General features: G+C 45.3%; 1 protein-coding gene across 4 annotated transcripts in view; it reads left to right on the top strand.

The window, feature by feature from the left end:
- Positions 1-26,079, top strand: part of rerea (arginine-glutamic acid dipeptide (RE) repeats a) — a 146,744-nt gene that overhangs the window by 76,504 nt on the left and 44,161 nt on the right. For all 4 annotated transcript variants that reach the window (XM_049580777.1, XM_049580776.1, XM_049580778.1 and 1 more), the window contains 2 exons: positions 21,371-21,476; positions 24,315-24,411. In XM_049580777.1, the coding sequence (XP_049436734.1) occupies positions 21,371-21,476; positions 24,315-24,411 (203 nt within the window). The remainder of the gene's footprint in view (positions 1-21,370; positions 21,477-24,314; positions 24,412-26,079) is intronic.

Below are 26,079 nucleotides of genomic sequence, written 5' to 3'. Positions count from 1 at the left end.
ATCACCTTTTAAAAATGTATACTCATGAACATCCGCAGTCCTCAGTGTGTAACCTGGTCATATTCACCGTACATGTGGGGTTACATGTTTGTGTTGGATGGATATAACAGCATAGCTTTCCCAGTTGTCATGTAAACAACATTTGTACACCTCCACTACACATACACACACACACACACACACACACACACACACACACACACACACTAAATGTTAATTGTATCTCACACAACTGTTTCCTGATGGTTTTAGTTGGTGCTTATCATACAGCCTTGGAAAATGCCACCTATTCAAAGCCCATAATTAAAACTGTTTGATAAAGATGCAAATATATGTGCATAAATACGCATGCTTAACATGAGCAGTTATTAGGTTTTCTGCGGATCCTGAGTACAGTCCTAATGGAATCCAAAGTGCTGAGAATTAGCTTAACAATGAGATCCACTCGCTAATTAGCTTGGGGCTAGCTTGTCTGTGCATATTCTGATCCCTGCAAAAAATACCACTTAATTTACAACGTGGCATTGGTGAGTGGAGTTTCCTGCCACGCTTCTGATCCTTCCTCAGATTTTATTCTTTCTGTGAAGCTGCAGTGTCAAAGTGCTCTGTGATGCATGCAGCAGCGAGTCAATGAAAGGAGAGACGTCAGGCTGTAACGTTACGCTACAACCTGTGCGTCTCTTCCACCAAAAAGTCTCTGATTGGTGCTGAGCCATCGAGATGATAGTAGAAGGTTGACTAGACAGGCATCACTTGTCTCTTGTCACTGCCTAGAAGGCTGAGTTCCCTCGTTTTATCTTCCCATTTCTCCCTTCGCGACCACCCTCCACCCCACCCCCCATCGAACATTTTGAAATGCAATTATGGATCAGTGAGCACCGCCATCAGTCGCACTTCTTGTTAATATTTATCGAGTAGAGCAGCAGCCGCTGCCATCTCTTGAGAGAGGGGCGCTACCCTCATTAGGGGCAATTTTGTATGTGTGTGTGTGTGTGTGATCCTCAGCTCTTCTTTTCATTCCACGGTCCACTCAGCTGCTTTAAGCGAGCTGGTACATTTTACAGACATGAACATGTGGAGGTGCAGCCTTTCACAGTTGTGTGTGGGGCCGACTTAAGTGTCTGCTCTCTGTGAGGAAGCAGCTTTGACAAGGGCATCTAGACGTCTATAGACATGGCCGACCAGCCGAGCCTGCCGCAAGCTGTTTGATTGAAGCATTCTGCCTGTAATGTTCACCATTGAGCAGCATCCTTAAAGCAATAGAGCCACAGCACAACAGCTACTAAACACTGAATGGCTGCTCATTGTCACTTACCTGCAAAAGGAAAACAGACCTGAAATTGTTGCCGACATTATACTTCGTAACTGTGGTCGGCTAGAGCAGGTTAACACATGAAGTGGAATAATTTTTTCGATCTGAACAAACCAAATCATGTTCAGATTACCTCCATTTATTTGACAAATAGCCCGCTCCGTCTCCTCCCCTCACAGTTGGCTCTGACTAGACCCTGTGAGCAAAGGATTTTTTACTGCTGCTTTGGCAGTATCAGGTGACTTTCCCCATTATGACCGCGTTGATTAATGCTCCTCCATGAGGAGGTATGCACCCCCTCCCATTCCCTCCCTCCTTGGCTTGCTCTGCACACTTGAAATTTCACTGAGGTGGAGCTATTAATGCCATTCTTTGTGGTAACATAAGGTCATTTAGCTGAGGTGTCGGGGTCACCGGCTGCAGCAGCTGCTGTTTCTATGCAAGCATGTTCTTAAGCGGACACAATCTGCAAGACTGACAAGTGCTAGTCCTTCTCTGGTGTCAGTTTGCAAGCTCGGTGCATTTCTCAAATCAGATGGAGACAGGCACGCATCTCTCAGGCAGCTACACAGCTCTGTCTCTCTTTGGGGAGGCAGGTAAGATTGATTGTCCAGCACAGCGCAGCGATGAATAAATAAAGCAATACAAATGGCAAGGTTGAGATAACAACACAGTTCAGACTCAGCGAGTGCAGGAGGCTGTATTCAGCTCTGCTCGTGGGTATTAAACCAAACCTACCCAACCCTCCCCCTGGCTCCTCGCTTCCACTCTGCCTCGTATCCCCCTCTTTTCATCTTTTTGGACAGATAACACTTTTTTCTCTCACCCTCACTGCCCTCCCTGTGCATTAGCTAAATGCTGCTATGGAAACTAGTTGTTCAGCCAATAGGATGATCTCTTTCTCTTGGATAGAAGACGGGAGGAGAGGGAAGTAGAGACAGACTGAAATCAAAATGGGGTTTTGTGTGTGTTTTTATGAGCGGTGATTACCTTCCCAGATGGAGAGGGTGCAGCCTCTGGACAGTGGGGGTTGGTCGGGCTGAAGGACCAGGCTAGCAGCCATAGCATTTTCATAAGACTCTTTAAAAGCTCAATCAATAGCCACCTCTTTGACCCGCCACTGCTAAATTATTCAGCAGAGAAGCCTTTTGCCCACTCTTCCCCCTTGGAGTTTCATTAGTTTAGTTTACTTTCACCGGCTTGGCTGCGTCTCTCTTACAAACAGATGCATGCAAATTTGTCATGTCATTTTTCAGTGACAGATGACATTTGGGCCTTGCATATATATCCAAGTGCTAATTTCACCCCTTGTTGCTAAGTTGTTGAAATATTCAGCGGCTCCTCAGACACTTTTCTTTCTTTTTTTTTTCTGGCACATCACAAGTGAAAATGTCTCCTCTGATGTCTTCACTAACATCTGAAGCAAATTCACTGCGCTCCGGCGCGGAGCACTACATTTTATCTTTAAAGCAGAAGAGCAAACAGACAGCGCTATCGTTTTTGGCACCAGCTTTGATGGGAAAGTATAAAAAAAAACAAATGTAGCTGAGACGTCGAGAAAGACAGGTAGATTTGATGCCCTCAAAACCTACAGGACACCCCACCCGGTCGTTGCATATGAAAATAATGACAGGGGCTGTTTAATTACCTGACCAGGTCCTCCTTTGAAATGAAAACAGTCGACTCCTCCATAGGGGGTTGCACGCTAAATTAGAGGGTGAAGGGTCCTTTGAAGTAGGCTAATGTTCATAGTGTCTAACAGTCGCTGGGGCTAGATGGTTTCCTCAGTAGGTAACCATAGAATTGTAGATGAGCCCCTTCTTTATTTCGTTGCTCATCATTTTCAGCTCTAAGTGTCTCGGGAAGTATGCATGTATTGTATTTAGAGGAGAATCTCTCATCTGTGCCTGGCCACCCAGCACTGAGTGTAGTAACCAGACACTAAACACATTTGCGTGGATTGGTCAAGCTTTAATTGGATTGGCCTCTGCACTGAAAATGGACAGCTAATTTTACCCCACCTCCTCGTCCTCTCCCACTTTACATTTCCCACTTCCCTCCTGTCCCCTATTTTTCTCTTTTCCACCCTCCACTTTTTTTCCCGCTCTCTCAGCTTAAGTGGGTATCTGGCGTGCTTCACCGCTGGTTCTCAGCTCAGCTCAGTGTAATTTCCAGCTTGTCCAATGTGTGACATGCCAATAAAAAAAGAATGAGAGAGAACAGGAGAGGAGGAGGAGGGGCGAGAGCTGTGGAAGTGGAGATTTACAGTGGTATCGGGTTCACACGCTTCAACTAGGGCCCTATTTTTTCCCCTTTTCTCTGTTAAAGAACACATGGTGCAAATTAACTCTCACCAGTAGAGAGAGCAGAGGGAGGAAGGAAAGAGGGAAGAAGGGCATCGGTCAGGGAGAGGAGCAGACACGAGAGGAGGAAATTTCAGGGATTGCTGTGAGGTCTGAGGAATGTCGACACTTTGTACCTAGGAGCCCGCTGCCTCACACAGCCCTTAAAACAACAGCAACATCACCACAGGCTGCCATCTCCAGCGGCTCCCCTGCAGCAGCACTGCAATCTCATACAGACCCTCTGACATTCTGTACATGTGCTACAGCTTGACTCACTGCTCGCTTTATCTATTCTCCATCTCTGAACGCTTGTTAATCTAATGCAACGCAACTGGCTCACATATGCTCACGCTTTGATTATGAAAGGGGAATATCACTCTATTTAAGAGCTGTCATATGCCATTTCTCTCACACAACGCCTACCAGTCAGTGTATGTGGACCAGAATACCATCTCTTGAAGCAACAGTTTACTTCAAAGTCAAACATGCATATTTTTCCTCTTCCCTGTAGTGCTGTTTATCAATCTAAATTTTTTATTCATATGTGAGTTGTGGAGTGTTGGATATATCGGCCGTAGAGATGTCTGCCTTCTCTGGAATATAATGGAACTAGATGGCACTCAGCTTGTGGTGCTCAAACCACCAAGAAAATTACACTTGAAAAACTTAAAACAATGTCTCTTTTAGAAATTGTGCATCTACTCATGGACGGGAGGCTCATGCTTGTGAGAGCACAAAATTTAAGCATTAATGGCATCCTCCTTGGCTGAGCTGCAACATTAGCAAGCTCAGTGATGCTAGGTGAGCTAGCAGTAGATGCACGCTATCTCTTGCACAGTGATCCGATTGGCTGGTGTAGTTTGGTAGAAAGAAAATAGTTTCCAACATGAAACTGCTCACAACAAGGTCTGTGGATTATCTTTAGTAACCTGTCATGATTTCTGCAAAGAGACATTGCTGTTGAGTTTTTCAAATGTATGTTTTTACGCTTTGAGTACCACAAGCTGAGTGCCATCTAGTTCCTAGTTATATTAAAGAGAGGGCAGACATCAAATTATGTGTGTTGGCTGCTTAATAAGGACATTTGAGGACTTGTTCCCCTTTCCTAAAGTGTTAGAGATTTTGAAGGGGGTTCGGCAGGATGTTCAGTGTGACTTGTCTACTAGTGTAATACAGTAGACAAGCTAACTATGCTAACGACATATCAGAATTTTGCGACATCATTTGTTGCCGACGCTAGATATTAAACAAAAGACAGACTATATGATATTTAGTTGCTGTGGGCTGTAAATTCACCGCTTTAAAGCATAGGGCAGAAGATAACGTTATTTTGTAGCCTTATAGGGCAGAGCTTCTCCTGTGATGGGCAGCTCTCTCAGTGTCTGCAGCTGCCTGTACCAAAGAGAAGCATGAAAGTGAAGAGCAAAATCTGGAGCCCAAAACCTCCCTAGAAGTACACTGCACACTGGCTGACACTACTAGACTGCTCAACAGTATCAATATCAGTCGACAATGGGGTCTCCGACCAAAATAGCACTACAGGTAGAAGGAAAAATATGTTGTATGTATGTTTTGAATTTGGGGTGCAATGTTCCTTTAAACTTAGAAACCATAGAGCCAAGACTATTAACAGTCATGTCATCAAGATTTAGACACTGGAGCTGCTCCATAACCAACAAATGGGAGATTTGAAGGGCTCACAACTCAGGCTTTTACTGTCAAATGAGGATTTTTTAGTAGATTTGTAAAATTCTCTGAACCATATAATGCACCAGTATCCTCTGAGATGAATTCAGCACAGCCTTACCTTGTGTGGCACAAAAAGATGAGTATCTGTGTCAGTGTGTACAGTAAAAACTACAAAATAAGCACAAGGGTAGAAAAGCAGGACAAACAGGTTTTACAGATTTGCATTAATGACAAATTTAGACTGGTCTTCCCTCGAGCACAGACGGAGGATTGTGTGTTTTCTGTTCAGTGCGTCACATTTCCGCCCGCAGTGGCTGCGACTGGTGTTGCATGTGCTTTGATGGGCAAGTCTAAATTGTGTTTGCCTGTCTGTCACCGCCAATGGATCACGTGGACTGAGGGAACCACAGCTGTGAGGGCTTGGAGACGCTTCACCACACATGCATGCACACACACTCACAAACACACACACACACACTTCATTTATTCTGCACATAGGTGTTTGGGCATTTTTGTGACTTGCATCCACACACTCAAAAACACTGCACACTTCATTATTCTTCCGTTGTGTAATCCTCGAGTCCCCAGTTGTGCTTACCACAAAACCATCCAGTCCAAACCTCAAAATTCTCTACCATCTCCTCGACTCGTCTGCTGTCTCGCAGCACATACCTCAACCCCCATCTCCCTCCCTCTCAGCCCCATTTCTCTCCTGAACATCATCTGTACTGAGATTTCACGGTACTACCAGTTGATTTTATTGTTGCTTCGATCTTAAACAGTACGCTGTGAAGCAACATAAACACTATCCGCGATGGTAAAGACATTTCCTGGCATCAAAGGGCCGAGCTGTGCTATCCCCTCAGTAGCTGTATTCATTTCTACTCCCGCTACGCTCAAACGCTCTTTGTTCTTCTCTTTATAGGAATGTACTTAACAGTTTGGCAGTGTTGTGTTTGTGAACAGAGCCGCCTTTGTTCCAGCAGGCAGTTAACACTTGTGCACAGAGCAGAGGGAGGAAAGTCTGCGTTATTAAGCCTACTGTTAAATTAGCCTAAGCAGTATCTTAATGAAATGATTAAGAAAATACAGACCTCCCCTAAGTCCCCTTTTTTTTTGTACAGTTGTCAAATCCCCCATGTTCTTTATCCAATGGCCTCTCCTCTACCCCTGTGCAGTTGTTAAGGCGAGCTGCTGCCGTGCAAGGCAATCTGTGTTTGGAGCTTTGTCTGATGTGCTGCTTAATATCCTCTTCTTACTCGCTCTGGAGCTAATTGAAATAATCACAGCATTTTTAAATATATTTTTTTTCAATCCAGATGGCACTGGCTGAGTGTTTATGGTAGGACTAACACAGTCAGCTATATAGACTTTCACTGCAGCATCACGACAAGCTAACCTTGGGCTATTGAGCTTAACAGCCCATTTATAGATCGCCATAATGCCCTCCCCATTTGAGGGTGAATAACTCTTTATAGGCTCCCATCATTTGCTCTTTTCATATCTTACGGCATTCCTCGCCTTCTTCCACATTATTTCTCTTTGACTTCTCCTTTCTTCCTCTCCTCTACTGTCTGGTCCTTGTGATGAATCTTGTGCCTCAAGGCATTGTGGGTTTCGGGGGTGGGGGTTGCTGATTTGGGCCCATTACTGATGGTGGCCCAGCACGTGGGCATGTCCGAATCTGTTCACACACTAGCTAGAAAGGACAGCGAACAAAAAAATAAATAAATAAAACCTCCCATCCTCCTCCCACCTCTCTGTCTCCTATCTTCACCCTTCTCTCCAGGTGAAATGGAATGATTTAATGTGCGGTCCTGTCGGAGTGGGTAATGGAGTTGGCGGATGAGCGCGAGAGGCTCTCTCCATCAGCAAGTGGAGGGTATGGAGGGGTGTCGGAGGTGATTGAGACCCCCTCTGTCTGGGTTTGCTCCTTGTAAAGACGGTGACCCCCACGTCCTCTCCTCCCTGCAGAGCCAAGATACACACATTTACACAAAACACACACCTCATTTCTTCGGCGTGTTTGCCGCAGTGGAACTTGTGCTTACATTCCTCTTGCTGTAGACTTGTGACAGGACCTGTAGGGGACTGATGGAGCTTGCTGTTAACAGATGGCTTACCGTCTACTTGGAGTAATTTTGGCCCAAAACGTCATCTCTAAAGATGCCTCACTGGATCATTAGAGGGGTTTTTAGACAGGCTCACTTTGAGTGATAATGAGACATAATGTTATTTATTTGTCAGAGCACTGCTTTAGCTTCTTTGAAGCTACTAATTGAGTGTTTCATGTAGGTTAATTTAAGACTTTCTGTTTATCAGATCACACAACTGAAATAAAGTCACTTTGAGCCTGTCTGGGAGGTTATATTGCAGTGCAATACAAGTACTAATTCAAACAGTGAAAGGTACAGAGGGAGAATATTGATTACTACTATTGATCACACTCCCACTGTCCTTGCTCTCCCCCCTTGTCTTTGTTTGGACTGTTACCATTTTACATGCTGTAGGAGCCTCCTTATCAACACTCACATCCAGTCCACCTCAGCATCGAGCCTAAAGGCAGAGGTATTGGTTATCCTTAAGAGAGTAGATTTGACAGCCCTGCTCTTGTGTGGATGGCTGTTTAAGACTCCCGCTTAACTCAGGACACAGCAGCAACTGGCCATAATTAGGTGCAAACTGTTTGCTGCCATGCTAAAATGCCATTTAAATGCCAAATGGCAGTGAGGGTGTGTATAATATGTGAGATCTCTGGGCTGTTGCTGTAGACTCTCTGCTGGATTGTTGCAGCTGCCAGAGAGAGGTTACACAGAGATAAGTGGTTGTTCTTGCTGCCTCAGCCTGCACTGGCCGCATTAGCTCATCAGCTAGGACTCCCCTTCCAAAACCTTTCACACTCCAGCCGCTACTGTTAGCAGAGATGCTGTCTGGTAAACAGGAGAGGGCAGGTATTTAACTAATTAATGTGCAAGTCTGTACAGATGAGCCAGTGGCTCATGCTGCCGGCGCAGTTTAGCCAAACTCAGCTTTTGGTGTGGAAATTCACTGAGGCCATGTAGCTTTCCACACATAAAGGAGACCTTTTTTAAATTTCCAACCCTCAAGTCTCTTGCAACTGTACACAGCTGATCTTGGCTCTTTGATAGAGTCTTTTGTCTATGTAGTGCTGACACCCACTCTGTGCTGTTTCATTTAACTGCGCTGACTTTATTGGGCTAGCTGCTAGTCTGTTGCTGGTGTACGCAGCCCTGCAGGCCCATATAAGGCATGTGTATCAGCTCTGTGTGGTTCTGCACAGAATCACAAGATGTCTGGAGCCCACCTGTCAAGCCCTACCACAGCCATCTTTAGCACCAGCCTGACAAAACCCACCAGAGCACAGCCGGCTGTACGCCAGCCCGCTGATGTGCTATGCTAACATGCTATAACAACGATATTTATTATGGTAATATGTCATGCTAAGCTTGCAGTCACTGGTTGCCTTGAATGAAAAGAAGCAGTGTTTTCACAGGGCTGGTGCAGCAGCCGCTGAGCTTTATAGCCTTTAAAGTAAAGCGAGGCTACACATCCCCACATCCCTACCAAAGACTCTAATGTGTGTGTTTGTGTGTGTATGCGCTCACATCACTGTGTGTGAGCAGCGTGTGTAATCACTCCTAGCTGGCGGGCTCAGAGGGAGAGGTGGAATCAATGCAGTGGGCTATGAAGAGAGGAGAGAGAAAGGAGGAGAGGGAGGGTGGAGGCTGATCAATATCATAGCAGCAGGGTGGGGTAATATCCACTTCATGCAGCGCCGCCACAAACAGGGAGGATTGTGGGAGTGAAGCCGGGGACGCAGAGGAGAAGAGCAGATATGAGAGAGAAGAGGAGAGGGAGGGGCATCAGTAAAAAGATGCAAATCTCTGTGGCGCCGGTAAACAAGAGGCTTTGTGTCAATCACCAGATGAAGTGGCACATTTAGCATTCTCCTCTCTCCCTCCACCATTCCAACACTGCTGGGGATTGTTTGCTCGGCAGCTGCCTGCCCATTGGTCCAGCCCAGTGACAGGGCGTGGCTGTGGCGGTGATAATGTATGGGCTGCCATGGCAATGATACCCGCTGTTTAAGAGAGTCATCAATAACCCCGCCCTGTTGTATTCCACAGACTGTTAGTCAATGTCAGCTGGATCATTCCATCATCAGCCTATCATATCACTCTCCACACGCAATCTATTACAAGCATCCACTCTGTTACAAAGAGCCAGCTGTAAGAACACCTAATCACCCTCCACCCAAGGACAGGTGGATGTCAATCACACCGCTACAATGGAGCAGGAAAGGCGAGAATCTGCCAACACGACTGACTGAAAGCAGTCTGCTTTCAGTCTGCTTTCAGCCTCACACACAAGCTACAGTACATAAAGCTCTCTCTTTATGTCGCCACCGCTTTGTCGTGTGAGCTTGCGTGCACAGCACCAGATCTCATGCTGATGCTGATTGCATGGTATGGTGAACTGTGTCTCCTTTCTGCTTGATTTAACTTCAAAGCCGTGACTGGGCTGAGCCGAGCAGGCTTCGCATTGCCGTTTAGAGCTGGGAGACAGGATGTGATGGCGGACAACTGAACTGTGCACTGTAAACGGACACTTCCTCTGCGGTGGGTAGGAAGTCCCCGCCAAACCATATGGTCACACTGGGATGCACAGATCATCCGTGTGTGTGTGTGTGTGTGTGTGTGGGTGTGGGTGCATTCTTTGGTTTTCCTCTTAGTGGGTCTCTGAATGTGTTTGTGCATTTACTCCACTGTTTCTGTATATAGTATCTTGCCCTGAACATGCTGTTACAACTAATTACAGTGACCCAGGCAGCCTCTTATCTAACACACCTTACAGCCATTTTTAAAGACAAAGGCAGACTTGTGTCACCTTTCAAAGATGGTGGCGGGGGGGCAGGTGAGGGGTGAAAGTGAAGCAATAGGTGACTTGCAGAGAAGAAAGCAACGCCTCAGACAACTCTGACCTCTCTGTCTTGTCTTTCTCTTTTTCTTTCTTTCTCTCCTTCCCTCACTCACTGCGGGTAAACAGTCATCCCCCTCTCCTCCCTGACAGAGTGAGCTGAGGCAAGTAATTCCCCCGTCTACAGCAAAATCCTTTACCTCCCCTACCCAGCCCTAGATGCTGCTGCACAAAGCAAATGCAGTCTGAGCTTGTGTATGTGTGTGTGTGTGTGTGTGTGTGTGTGCATGTTCAAAGTGTGCCTTTTGATTTACAGGCACACACACAGATAAATGGGCGGAGAAGGCTTTGATGTGCCTCGGTTGCAGAGAGAAGAGATGTTGGTGTGTTGTTCAACCTCTTTGTCTCTTTCTCTCTCTCCCTCTCTCTCTCTCGGTGGGCGCTCCATCTGTGTGTGTGTGTGTGTGTGTGTGTGTGTGTGTGTGTGTGTGTGTGTGTGTGAGAGAATGATAACCAATGTGTTTGACACTATGCTCATCATGACTTCAATGTTTTTCCCATGCTCTGCATTAGTGAGCAAGTGTTTACTTCACCATATATATTTCATTGTGTTACAGTTGGGGAAGTGAGCCGCAGAGATATCACAAGAGGCTGCAGTTTTAATTAGCTGTGATTAAAAATCAAGATGACATTTTCTGCTACTCTTGATCCCTCTCATTGACCCATTTGTAGGCCTTTTCCATACACACGTGCCGGCTGAGTTCCACTCGCTTTGACTCTGCACATCAGCCCAGCACAGCAGGGATTTGCATGTCCATACAACAGGGCTACCCGCTTGAAGATGTGTCTTTAAGTGATGACGTGCTTGTGAACCAACGGAACGTTCTCTGTCCGCCCGCTGGTGTTATTGTGGTCAACCACTTTCTTGTACTGCTGTCAGAGTTTTTAAATTTTCTCTCTCCACTGCACGAACATACGCCAGATGCCCGTCTCATCCAGCTTGCAGTGTCTTGGACAAAGGTGTAAGCAGTGTTGGGGAAGCTACTTTGAGCTACCAGTTAGATGTTGTACTACAGCAAAGCTATCCTGGGGAGAAATCTAGTTTGGTTATCTAAAGCTAATTAGAAAAAATACTTCACAAAACTTCTCACTCATTGTGGTCAATGGGGGTTTAACTACAGTAGAAAAGCAATGGTAAAAGCAATATAAGATATCACTCCTTTCATTTTATGGCCCCAAATTGTTTGTAGTTTCATTAGTTAACTACTCAGAAAATGGCAAAAAAAGAAGTAATTTAACTCCTTAAATCACTATGCACATATGAATGTAGCTGATGTACCAGCAAGCTACTGCAAAATGTTGTAAAACTACTAGTTTAATTTTAGTTGCTTTTTTCCTCCAAGTGTGGAAATAGAAAATTCGCAGTTTGCATAATCCAGTTGAAAATCATATACACTTTTTTAAGCATTCAAAGATCCAATCATCACTTAAGTGTATCTCCTGCAAGAGAGCCAATAAAAACAGATGGAGTAGTTAGTGTTATCATATTGAAATTTAAGGTGTGTTGATTGATGTATAATGGATAACATGGAAGAAAACATTCCACCTTAAAGGTTGGCAGTAGCTGCTGGAAACCTTTGAGCTGCACAGCGAATTAAATTATTTCTTTGCATTATGAATAATGATAACAAAAAGCATCTGACGTCACCGCAGCCCGCGGTCGGGAATGCTTTGGCCTTCCTCCGGAGATGGTCCATCTCGGGCGCCCGTGTCACAACTTGCCATGTTGAACTGATAATGGAGACACAAATCATCGCAGCATGGTTTGATTTGGCACACTTGAAAGCGCCAGTGGAAAAGCCCTACATGTTGTCTCCAGCTGTGTTCTATTGGTGCATTTTGATAATTGTAAACAAAACAAAAATTACAGAGTTAAGAAAGCTAAGGTTATTCAGAGATCAATTTTACCCATCTTAACTCTGCTACTATCATCCTGTGAAGAAATTAATGACCTGCTTAAATATAATACATCTTATGGAGGATACCAGCAGGCTCTTAAAGTCTCGACAGAATGTGTAAGGTGCGTATTTAAAGGTGTATTTTTCCACTTGGCAATGGCAGTTAGGTTCACAGCATGTCTGCTCAGTCAGTGCAGAACACAGTGTGATGGTGTTTCATTTTTTCTGCCTTACTAAATCAAATTTTTTTGTACATTCCCACACCTTAAATTTTGTTCTTACACCTCCTATTTTTAGTTTCAATACATGAATCAGTGATATCTAATTAAAACACAGTGGTTTGTTCACAAGTTTGTTGTTTTTTAATTCTGATTATTTTCTTGATTTACTTTTTTTTGCCTCAGTAGCTCATTTTACCTGTTATACCATACACCTAATTGACAGTCAAAGATAAACAAAAGGCAAATTTTGCCTTAATTTTTATGCACTGGAAGATTCTAAACCTCTGGTGGTGACTTAATTGTGTGGGAGGACGACACTAAAAATTCAATCAATGATTCTACCACAGGGAGGTGAACAATTCAGGCTTTTTCATCAGTGTAAAAAATGCCTTTAGACTCTCTGACTGATTCCAGATTTATACTTTGTAACGGCTGAATTAAGGATGTGTTCAGAAAATGTTGTTTCACTCTGGAATTTAAACTCATTTTCAGGTCGAGTCAAACATGTTACAAATGGTCTGAAATGTGTCTCTGTGATACGCTCAGGAGCTCCATCTGTGATCATGTTACAATATGGCGGCTGTTATTGCCGGTCTAGACTGAGAGTCATGCAGTACAGCTCCTTCTAGCACTGGGCCAGCCTTGTTATTGCAGCTGTGTTGTCTACAATACATCTCTTGTTGCAGCACAGCAGGAGGCTGCTCAAAGCTTCTGGCCTGTGTGTGTCTGTGTGTGTGAGTATGTGTGCACATGTGTTATAATCACATTCTTCCCCAGCAGTCAGACTACAGTTGCTGCGAGTGGCCTTTTGATTTTGTGAGCTGTAACTGTATTTGGGGAAAGGCCTGCAACTTCTCTATATCCCTCGTTTTAACACACACATCTGATAGCCCTACTGCATTTGCATCCACACTGATATATCGTCACACATGGGTAGGTAATTTGCATGTGATTATTTGCATATTGTACAAAGCAAGCGTGCCTGACAGACCACCCACTGCTCGGCTAGTGCGGCATCTGGCTGATACACCGCTTACATGATGTATTACTGATAGGGCCAGTGTCATCACCAGAGACTGACAGACAGGCAAGGTCACCTTCAGACGCAGAGAAGGGGAGGGTTGGTGGGGGGGGGGGGGGTGGCGAGAGAGACAGAGAGATGGATATCTTGAGAAGCAGTGGCCAGATAAAACAATACAATCACAACTGGTTGAGCTCTCTGTGATATGAGTTCTTCAAGGCTGTCTGCAATGCTGTCCGTCTGGTTTCATGCACGGCGCTAAGATCTGTTTTGCGTGCTCGCACTCTTCTTTGCTGCTTATTTGCCTCCATCTCCGGCTGTGTGTCGCCACTCCTCTCTCCCCTGGGTGTGTGTGTGTTTGTGTTCTTACACGGAAACGGTTACATGCATGTGTGTGTATGTAGAAATGAGCTTTGGTGTGTGTGTTAAAGGGATCATAAATATTCCTATTATCTGTAACTGTGTAGATGTGTGCTGACCATACAGAGCACACACACATAGAGGAAGCCTCTGGATGTCTCAGTATCTATGTCACTCTCAGACACACTCCCCATAGACACACTTCTCATGGCTTGACAGCTGCTCTTACATAGAGAAGACCTCCAAAGCACTCGCATAAACACACACTATGTTCCTTTTATTTTTTTTACCAACCCTCCATCATCCCCCACAAAGCACACACACCATCAGTCTTTGAAGTGGCACACATCCGCAAGCACACAAAACACCTTTCTGACTCCCCAGTGAGCTGTTGGCTGAGGTGTACTTCACACACACAACCTGCCCACCCCTCACACACGCATATCTTACCCAAATCTTATTTGCTTTGCACATGTATTACTTGTGCATTAACCTACACTTTAGCCTGAAAGTTAAGTGTGTGTGTGTGTGTGTGTGTGTGTGCACGTGCACGCATGCGTGCGCACGCCTTACACCGAGGAGGGGGGGTCGATTAGCATTGGCTTAAGCAAGCCTTCTCATTTCCTGTCTTCCATTACAGCACTCAATCAGCCCACAGCTCCTTTTCTGCCCATGCCCTGCTCAGGAGGCTGCCGCTGCTAGTCGTACACACACACACACACACACACACACACACACAGGGTCTGGATTAGCTGGCTGGGCAGACGTCCAATATGACATCTACACACACACAGCCTAATATTCATATCCTCTTCTGCACGCCCCTCTCAGCGAGCAGTCCCCCCTCTCTTCCTCCACAGCAGTCGCCCAGTCAGTATTAGTAAGATGTCTCATTAGCTCACTAGGCTATGCTAACAAGGCAAAGCTAACCCAACGGATCACAGGCAAACAGCCCTCCGAACTAAACACCAGGCCGTTTAAACACTGCGCTTGACACGAAGGAAGCTAGTGTCGTCCAAAGACGCCAGCATTCCTCAGTCTTTTCTTGTGTGTCTGTGTCTAACTCCGAATCCTGACTCATGGGTATTACCTTGAGACCAGACAAGTCTCCGCTCTCAAGAGAACATCCCGGGCTACACGCAAACACACACACACACACACACACACACACTGGCAAACACACTGACACGCACAGGAAGCCAGGTATCAAAGCGAGATGGCTTTGAAGTGGCTAAATGAAAGGCTGAAGGCAGAAATGACAATGTTTTCTGGCAGGCTATAACTGTACGTCTGGCTGAGAGGGAGGGCTTGGGAAATAAAGTCAGTATTATGATCTGAACACCCAGATATGAGCTCTCCTAACCGCCTCCATCTGTCCTCCTTGCACAGCCTACGTTTGAAGTCTCACTTGGATCTGCATTCTAGTCTATACCCTGCTAGTGCTGCAAGGATTTCTGTCTTTGTCCTCAAAAAAAGAAAGAAAGCAAAGTGCCTGTGTGTTTGTGTGTAGCCTAAATCACTGAACACAAGTTGTCAGGTCCCTGGTGCTCTGTGTCTGTGGTCTACAGATAATGATCATCATTAGCGGGTGTATTTTTTTTTATATCCTCTCTCTCCTTTTGCCTTTCACGGTGCTGCTCTCTGTACCATCACTTAACTTGTCTTAAATTTCTTGGCTAAATGTGCCGCGCAGCAGAAGTGTGTTGGAGGCAAAGGCAAATATTTGAGTTGGACACAGCCTGGCTATTTTATGGAGCGAGCAGCCGGGGCTGGTGTTCTCGATTCTCAGCGCCACTCTCCGTCCTAGAAGGAGGGCAACGTGGTCAACATCATACATTTTTCTTATTATTTCTGCCGTTAATTTACTCGCGCCCACTGGGACACGTTTGAAATAAAGGAGAGATGAAGCGAAGGCTGGCGCAATTAGCCCTGTTTGTTATCAGCATGGGGTGAAGCAGCGTTGGACGAGCTAGACCTCAGATGCAGCAGTCATGTGCAGTGCTTGTGACTCTCCAGTGTGTAAAGTGTGCCTGTGGTTGGCAGTATGATCCAGCAGTAGTGGCCCTCAGCCCTCAAGTCTTAATTAGTGTCATCTGCGAGTTCCACGTGACTCAACCCCTCTCCTCTTTTTCTCTCCATCTCTGCCCCATCCCTCCGTCTTTAGCCTGGGATGACACTAGGACCTGTTAACATCCTCTGATGTGTTGCTGTACGTCGTCAATCTGTACAATGACACGACCAGCGGGTCTGTCGTGAAGTGATTTATGTGTGTCTGCTTGACTTTTTTGAAGCGGGGGTGTTAAATTTAAGGCAGGCGTGGGTGCTCATGTTCAAAGGCACACACACGCACACACATACAAAGAGCAACAAGAGCAAATCTGCCCACTTTGAAACGGCTAATGCTCATCCAATCCAATATGGAGCCGGGCTGACAGATGGGCCCAGTGTGTTCAAAGCAGAGGGCGCCGATTTAATATCCAAACAGGTCAAGCCAAAGAGAGGCAGAGAGAGAGACACCCCTGTGTAGGCACGGCACAAAGGTCTTGCCAGCACCGCCACCACAGCTGGGACTCACCTCACCTCTTCCCTCCCTCCCTCCCTCCCTCCCCTCCTCCTCCTCCCTCTGCCTCCCACACTCTCTCCATTTGTTCTTGTTGCCAGGCGGGGTAGCAGTCTGCGCACAGTTCCTCCTCACAAACATTGTAATCAGCATTTGTTTAGTGTTATTATATGTGCCTAAGAGAAGAAGGCTTGAGGGGCAGGTTATCCTTCCTTCATCCAAGTAGCCAAGTGCTCAGAGTGAAGCCCATAAGGAGAGGAGGATTGCAGAGTGGAATCCTGCTGCTGCCGGCTCTGACAGCCTGATTTAGAGGTGCTTTTTCTTACCTCTGACACAGAGTCCCAGCCTGCCCCGCTCTACTGCAGGGTTGGGAGAAGAATAGTGGTGCTTATCCTGAAAGCCTGTTATTTGTGTGTGTGTGTGTGTGTGTGTGTGTGTGTGTGTGTGTGTGTGTGAGAGAGAGAGAGAGATAGGGAGAGAGAGAGAGCACATTGGCTTGTATGTGTGTGTTTGCTCACACAGCATGCTGGCATTTCTTTTTAACAACCTCCTTTGTCAGTCACTGAGATGTCGTAGATTGCGTGAGCACAGCAGATCTCTTGTACCTCGCCAGTGTACGTTCACACACACATACAGTTTCTGTGTGTGTGTGTTGTGTCGTCCAGATGGAAGTGCTTATTGAGTGCTGGTGTGCTGGCAGATATCTCTGTCTCGGAGAGAGCAGGAGAAAATAAGGGAGAGAAAGCAGGGAAATGAGGAAGAGAGAAAGCCGAGTGGAAAACCCTTCCAATCAGATCTGTCATCTTTGTGTGTTTGTGTGTTTATGCGAGTGTATGTGTGATCTTCCCAGCCAGCTCTTCCTGCCTCCCCTCTCTAATCTTATCATGTCAGAGCAGCAGATTAGTCCTCCCAGATCCCATCTCTGCCTCCAAATGCCACAATCAGCCTTTTGTTCTTTGGTTGTGCTTACTCTCCCCTTGCGGCAGGCGAGGTGAACACTCCCACAGTCCGCCCTCCGTTGCCATTTTGAGCCTCTGCCTGTCAATGTCACGCCGCTACCAGCCCTGATCCACCACACTCGAGCCTCCTCTGCCCCTGGGGCGTTAGCTAACTAAGCTGTTAGCTCAGCAGCCTAGCTAGCCTAGCTGAACTGCTTGACATTCCTCGCTAACACTGAGCTGCTGCTGCTGCTCTTGTCTGTTTGACCTCCCTCCCTCCCTCCCTCCCTCCTGTCCTCGCTCTCTGCTGTCTCCTTTGTCTGTGTGTTTGGGATCTGTCTTTCCTTCCTTACTTCTGGCTGCCACCTCCTGAAGGAAGTCATAGATCCTGGCTGCTGATGTCACCAGCGAGGGGAGGCGGGGGTCACTAACAGGGTTAGCAGAGGAAGAAGAGAGTGTTTGAAAAGCAGAGAAAATAAACAGAGGTTTCCTGTTAACGAGGTGCACTGGGGGCCTGTCGTGTGGGAGCGGGAGGGTCTGGTTTTGTTTAAAGCAAAGCTCTTGTGTTACAGTGCGGGGAGGAGGAGGACTGGGGCATTAGGTTTGAGGGTTACAGGTTGTAACAACGTTCTCCTAGTTTTGTCACAGCTCGGCTTGGCTGCAAAGCAATGACCGTGTTGTAAAAGGCCACTGTGAACAGATGTGGGAGAAAGCCTGGGCTCGCCGCTAGCGCCGTGCACTCTCGCTAACATTGAACGGAATTAGTGTTGTCATTGGTTTTGAATTGAAAAAGCACTGTATTGATTTCACACTCTCTTAGCAGAAAACATGGAATTAATCCTGCGCTCAGTCCATCTTTTAAGTGTACGCCTAACAGAGCTGGTTTCTTTTCACTTTTAAAGCCTGTTCTTGTTAAAAGGGAAGTCTGCCCTCTGCGTTTCCCTCTTTTCCCCCAGTCTTTGTAGTGGTGTGGTCGTACACAGGGGCCCCAGCTCCAGAGTTGACTGCACACACATGCAGCCACACAAAGAAAACTGCACAGCCATTATGGATCCAAGGGGCCAGCCACCTTTAGCTAGTCAGAAGGAGAATTAACTGACTCACACAATGCCTGGCTTGTTTGGGCTGCCGTCAGAACATATGCATTAATTTGTTTTTTATCCACAGTGATATACTTTGGATTCACTCTACAAGAAATGTACTTTAAAATGGTATATTTCCCCAGTATATAACCTTTTAAGAGATGGCCCTCCCTCCTATAATCCAACCCCTGTCTGATGAGTGTGCCCAAGAATGCCACAGGCCAGGCTGAGCCAGTGGAAGGAGGAGGGGTGCCATTGTGCTCAGCCCCAAAGCATGACTCTCAGATTTATATCTGCTCAATGAATAAAGGGGTAGCCTTGTACCCTGGAGGTTTCAGTAAAGCAGGAGGTGGATAGTTGTAATTTTAAATCTGAGGAAATGAGAAGCTCTTGCTCCTCCTACCTTAATCCAACCCCTTTCTCTCTCCTTATTTCCCCCCCCTCTGCTCCCTTGCACTTTCTCTTTTTTTTCCCTCCTCTTGTTTCATTTCTTTCCCTCAGTAGTGGGTTAGTAAGTCTTTTGGCCTCTCCGCGGTGAGCAGCATTCCCAGGGTTTAGGGCCCAGGAGGAGGGAGGGCAGGGCCATGTTTAGCCTCTGGCAGGACAGACAAAGATGGCTGACATTGTGCGGGGCTCAGCTCTCTACAGGCAGCGTGGAATGTCTCTAATCAATTCAGCATTGTGGTTCCTTCTTATATGTTCTCTCTCTGTTATTTTCTATGGCAGACTCAGAAAAAATCCCAGACAATACAACTAGTAGTTTGTATGGCGAGTCTGAGCTGTCTATCATCCCCCTTTATTTTCTCCTTGCGTTATCTACTCATTTTTCCTCCCCGCATGTTTATAGAATTGTGATAATTGAAAGCTATGCTTCACTCCCACTACGTGCTCCATATGTTGCACTCTCAGTCTTTCTCTCCATCTCCCTCCCTCAATTGCCTGAGAGGGCTTAACGCTGCTGTGAGCTTCTAAACAGCAATCTGCTCGGGAGAGCGACAGCCACTCTGTAGTGACGAGGATACTGATGATAGCTGAAGTGAGGTTCGCTCTCTGCTTTGCTTCGTTTGGTTGGTTTAAAATAATGCAGGCTCATGAATAAGGTGTAAAACCCATGTGTGTTAGCGTCTGCGTCTTTCCGCCTGCTTGTGCTTTTCTGTTTGCATCAGACTCTATGTTCCATCTCTCTGAAATCCCTTTGATTTTGTGGTTTTACAGGCAGAAAATGAAATGCTCAGGTAGCACACTGGCAGCATTTACAGTCTCCTTAAAGTATTAATTATGTATAAGCGGCGGATAACTACTCGTTGTGCTGTGGCAGGCAGCCTGTTAGTCTAGAAGGCAACAGTGTCTGTTCACTGGATAGACAAGAGGTTGGGATGGGTGGGCTAAATGCTGGGAGGGAGGGGGAGTGACATGACGTCATTGCACACATTTCTTCACACATGGTATGTCTACGTGCTGGGGGGGGGGGCTGTGTCTCAGTCCATCCGTATGGCTCTCTGTTGAATCACAAAGTGTGTGTGGTTGTGTGATATTTGCGTCTTCATACTCACACACAATCATCCAGAGCAGTAAATGCAGCTGACCTGACTGCGTGCCAGCTGCTGTTTAACACGTCCAGGCTCACTTACTCAGTCATTCCTCCTCCCTGCTCAAGGTTGGAGGAGGGAGGAACGAAGGGAAAGAAAATGGAGAGGTGGTTAGAGTGGAGGGTTGGAATGAGAAAGATGGAGAGGGAAGGACAGGAGGGTGGGAGTGAGAGGAGGAAGGAATGGAGAGAATGGGAAAACCAGAGGTGGGCTTGAGGGTTTAGGGAGGTGATGATTTGCTTGGCTGCGTGTGCTCAGCCTCCTCCCCAGTGACATAACAGAACAATGTACTCTAAAGGCTTTAAATATCTTTACTCTGACCTCATGTTCCTGCACACACACACACACACACACACACACACACACAGATACAGTTAAGAGCCTGGAAAGAGCGGAAGTTAAACTGTCTGTCTTAGATTACCATAGATTTTCCTTTCTTCCATTTTTTCCATATGCTCATTTCTCCTTTGCTCCACTGGTGGCGTCAGTGGTGGTGCAGGTGTCTCAGTCGGTTAGTGCAGTGCAGCGTAGCCGAGTCCCTAATAAAGATGGCTCGGGCCAATAGGATTGTGTCGCAGTCCAGCACCCAGCCCAGCAGTCTCTCTAATGTTCTTTCAAACCACTGTGACGGTCAGTTGGGCTTATGTGAAGGCACAATAAATATTTTATAACATGAAATGAAAACACTATTTTGCCCTTTTCATCTCTCACCTCAGCGCTGGCCTCAGTTTCTACCATTTTCTTCCATCCCCCCACCCCCCCTTTCTTCCCCCTCCCCTCTCTGTGTTTTCATTGACTGGCCCTGGAAAGGCTCTCTCCTCACCCCAGTGCTGCCACTTGCTGGTCATCTGAGGGATTACAAGCCTCTGTTGACATGCACTTTATCAAAAGGCCAGTGGGTGGCAGCACTTAAAGAGTATTAAGCCCAAAGCCCTGTAAAGAGATACAGTGCCTGCTCATGAGTAAACTTTAAAAGCCTTAATAGTATGTTAGGATCATTACAGTATTGTCATTAAGTGAAGAGAAGGCAGAGGATTGATTTGTAGACGACTCCATCCCCCTCATGGCTCCTTTCTCCCTTCACTTCCTTCAGCAACGGCCATCCCACTGTTTACTTTATTAAGGCTCTAAATGCTCTGCAATCCCTTTTTAATTGACTTGGTCTCTCCCTGTGCTTTTTGGCATCAGTCAGTGCGAGTCATAAACAGTGTGCCTGCACAGCCTCTCTGTTTGCCAAGAGGCCAGTTTGTGACGTCGTAATCAAACAAAGTGATGCCTGTTTATCTTAGTGTGAGATCTTTTTTTTTTTTGGTTCCTCTCCTGCTCACTCGCTCTGTGTCTCCTCTCTGTGTTGCAGAGTAAACGGGACCATCTGCTGATGAATGTGAAATGGTACTACCGCCAGTCAGAGGTGCCCGACTCTGTCTACCAGCACCTGGTGCAGGATCGCAACAATGAGAACGGTGAGGCTGCCTTTTGTTTGCTGAAACATATCCGCACATGTGCATATGAACAGTACGCACACGTACACACACACACACACACACACACACACACACACACACACACACAGAAAGTCAATACACTTACTTGCTCTGTAACACAACAGTCAATCACTCGCCTTCACAAACACACTCACACACACACACACACACACACACACACACCTGTCTCGGCTCTCCATACTGTTGTGGGGGATATAAGAGCTAACTGTGAATTGCATTTCAAACAGAAACCAGAAGACGGTGTTCCAGGCAGCCAAGCCAATCCCGTGGCTCTGCTCTGTTCCCCCGGTAACACTCCTTCAGGCCAGACAGCAGCGTTGTCAAGTGTTAATAACCCGCAGTGTCATGTGGCCTTTGAGCACACACTCTCGACACCATCAGTGTCAGTGGACTCATCACACTCTAGCACATACACATCTACAGGAACAGAAGCACCGTCACTGCTGAATATCAAATGCTGATGACAAGAAGGAAATGTCAGGAAGGAAAATCTGATTCAACATGGACGTGTAGTAGTTGAAATAATTTGTTGATGAACAAATAACTGGAGTTACAAAAAAGCTTATGCAGAGCCACATATAATTACACTTTATTGTTTTTATTCTTATTAAAGTATATTATCTTTTTGATTTTATTTCCAAATTCTTAATCGGTACAACCCCCCTGTAGTTATAGCTGTGAACTCTTAACTGAGTGAGCTTGCTATCAACAATTATTAATTGATTGAATACTTATATCCACCTTTCATTTTTTCTCAATCCTTTTTTGAGTCTTACATAAAAAAAATTGTCCCAAAAGCGTTGACTTGAACACGTTTGATATTGCTCTATAAAGACGTGGCAGAAAGCACTCAGTGTGCTGGCTCTGAACAGTTTGTTAATGTACAGATACTTTCAGTTTGATTTTAGTTTTGTATTTGTTGTAAAGGTATAAAATATTCTAAGGCATATTGCTTTTAAGTAGGAGTGTAAGAAAACATCGATACATGTGATTATTGCTCATAGAAATAAAATGAGAGGTGAACGGATATTTAGCTGTTTGTCGTGGTCATTTGACTGGCAAAAAAGAAAATGACTGTTGTTAGTCGTTAATGGTGACAACATTTGTTAGTGGGGCTGTAAAGGATGTCACACTGACTAGTTTGAAAACTCTCTTTTTGTTTATCAGATAGAAAAATACAACTGTACACCAATCAGACTTTCTTCCTTTTACGCCACAAAGACTTCCGTTAGCTTTGTTGCTTTGTTAACTCATCGTAAAACACATTGAAACTTGAGAAAAACAAAATAAAACTCAACAAAACCATTAAAGTTAGTCTTGTTAGTCATCTAGTTAGTTAGTCCACAGTTCCACTGATCACCAACTCTGGTTTGGTTACAGTTTTCAGTTTACATGTTACGGTGATATTTTAAATGTAATGTATTGCATATTTGAAAACCTGCTACTCCACCTCTTGTTTGGTTGTTACTGCAAAACCTCACCTCAGTGAGTTCACGGCTTGCCACGAGTCAATTTGTTTGTACGGACGTTAGCCTGCTACAACGGTTGCGGTAGAAACAGCACATATAAAATGCCCGCCACTGTGACCATCCTGCTACATTAATTTGAATAGCAATGTCTGTTTTACTCTGTATTTCTAGTATTGCTACTTTATGTTGTGTGATTCTGTATTGATTCTCAAAAACACTTTCAGTTCTTAATTGTTTACTTTTTATTTTCTTAATTTGCTTACCTAAAGAATCCTGCCAGCCTTCTTTTTTTACTGATACAGGCAAATATGAATTCTCTTGCTCATATTTAACTATAAGTAGCATTGTGATGTTGTATTTTAGAGGGTCTGTGAAATACAAACACATACCCGCTGATCTGATTGCAAAAAAGTAAGCTTTTTTTACTCAGATTGTATGCATATGAGGGTGTGTTCTTTATACTATGGCAGTTTTCCTGAAATTAGGGTTAAATAATTGCAATATATCACCTTGTTTACAGTATCTGTATATCACAATATATTGAACCCCCTGTATCGTAAGAATGCATCAGTGTATACTCTCACACACAGTCACCTGTAGACACATCTTGTTGGCAGTTAGTTCTCATTAGCTAACATTCCCCTTATGGCTGAGCTTTTCTCAGTTTGCAGATTACAGTCAACTCATCATATATACTTTGTCAAAACAGCCATGTAACCAGAGAACCAGTGCACATACAGTCACAGTTATAACTTGACAGGGTGTCAACGCTGTTTCCTGTTTCTACAATAATCAAAGTATCATGTGTCAGAGGAAATGCTTTAGTTTATGTTTATGTCATTGAGGTTATCAGCCAAACACACTGTATGTTGTATCCTCCAGAAAAGCGCAGTGCTCCTCTATCAGCAGTCTGTCCTCGCAACAGGGACTCAGGATTATTAGAATTGATGTCACAAGGCCGGAGCGCAGTGGCCACAGCACGCAACAACTCAGGTCATTTGTCAACGACAAGTGCCCGCCTTTCTTGGTGCTGCTGATGCGTCTTAACCCCCGCAAGGGTCATTTCACTTGAGAACTGAGCATTATGTCCTCTCCTCAGGGGACCGCACTTTATTGGCTTTATTGAATTATGTGGCATAATATTGACCTCTGCAGAGGCACTTGTTACTTAAGCAGAACTGTGCTCGTGATTTTCATTAGTGAGTTCAAACACCCGAGCTACTTTATCTCTGCTCCCTCTTTGTCAGAGATGAATGACTCGGGTTGTCTACGGCATTATATATCATGTAGATATGTATTCAGTACCACTGTTCTTTCTTCCCCCCAGACTCTGGCCGGGAGCTGGTGATCACAGACCCAGTGGTCAGGAGTCGAGAACTCTTTATCTCTGACTATGTGGACACTTACCATGCTGCTGCTCTCAGGTAAACAAACACCAATACACACACATATCTTCACGCACACACACAAATACTGGGATCTTTATAAGCTTAGCTGTTGTAGAAAATAGAAGCACTAAAGGTTCACCCTTAAATATCCAGTGACATCACGTCTGCTGTGATTGTAATGCTTGCATCCGTAGCACGGTACTCCCGTTAACACCCCTCACCTTTTTATGTGCTGTGTTTTGAAAATTCCGTATTTAAAGGGTCTTTCACATGTGGGACCCTGACCTGGATCAGAGTACACTTGACCCCACAGTCCAGTTTGTTCGATTAATGTGAACACCGTGTGGCATACAGGGCACAGCAGACTGATCTTTCCACGAGTGCACTTGAAAAGGTGGTCTCGAGTACAGTTTATTTGCATTCCTGCTAGTACACATCAGATATGAACATTAATTGTATAAAAACACAGACATGGATTGCTATTTAAGGCAACTACAAGGAGTTTTTAAGGGCTGATAAAACAGCTTCGAACTGCAGGCAGAGAGCCCCACGTCCGACAGCAGTGGCTCCTCCTCCAGTCCCCTTGGAGGAGGACGGTCTCCTGGGCAGCAGTGTCCGTCTGCGGCGCCCTTTTCTAGACTGTAGAACAACAAAAAAGTCACGTAGATGATAATGATGCAAGTGTACTCAGTCACGGAACAACATTACTGATGTGAAAGCTGAGCGGCGGGAGAGAGACTAGGGAGACAGTCGTAATCGGGCATGGTATGAATCAATCGTACCTGGTATGAAAACAGCCTAATGAAAGTTTCTTGTTACCATATGGGAAACTCTTTCTAGCACCACGTGTGCCGTGATTTAGGTTTGAAAATTTGCTGTCAGGTTGGACATTAGTAAACTAATCCATATGGGTCTAATTCTGTCTCATAAAAGTAATATTTTGTGCTGTCATACCAACAATTCATCCTGTAAGCAGCACTGTGTTTGTATATTCAAACAGACTAATGACAAACACCATCTGTTTTTAAATGGAAACACCACTATTGTAAAATAGGAGACAGGAGAATGACTCTTTATACTATGTACTATATCCTGATGTGTCTGTTGTTCTGAACGGTGGAGGCATAATAGTAATAGTTCTGCATTACTGCTTCAATTCTGTCAGCTGTCCTTGAGCCGACTTTAAAAGAAATCTCATCAATTGTACTATTAATTCAATGAATGATGATATAGAATATTTTACTGCTATGAGCAGGTGCTGTAGAAAATAGTCCAGATGTGTAAAGATGCACAGCCATAAATGAGACACATGCCTCAAGCTGTCTCGCATTAAAACACTGATTGAAATGGCTGTGCATCAACTCCCCCATACACACACCTGTCAGAACATGAGCCTCCAGAGTCAAACTGATGGCACTCACTCTGTCTATGGTTGATGTCAGGGGAAAGGAACACGGGCTTTATCATTTTCTTGGTCTGAAATGAGATATTCTGTGTTCGTTCTGTGTTCCTGCCTCTGCCTCTTCATCCATTCCTGTCTGACCACCCCTCCCACCTCTCTCACTTCCCCTTTTCTTTAACCAAAACCATCTGTGAGCAGCACAGCAGCGTGCAGTCAAAGCCATGTCTCCCAGAAACCACTGATTTCAGGGCAAATTAGCGGCAACTTCTTCTACACAGAGCGCCCTTTGATTTGACTTATTT

The sequence above is a fragment of the Epinephelus fuscoguttatus genome, linkage group LG7 (genome assembly GCF_011397635.1).
Source record: "Epinephelus fuscoguttatus linkage group LG7, E.fuscoguttatus.final_Chr_v1".
NCBI lineage: Eukaryota > Metazoa > Chordata > Actinopteri > Perciformes > Serranidae > Epinephelus > Epinephelus fuscoguttatus.
This window is presented reverse-complemented; position numbering and strand designations above follow the sequence as displayed.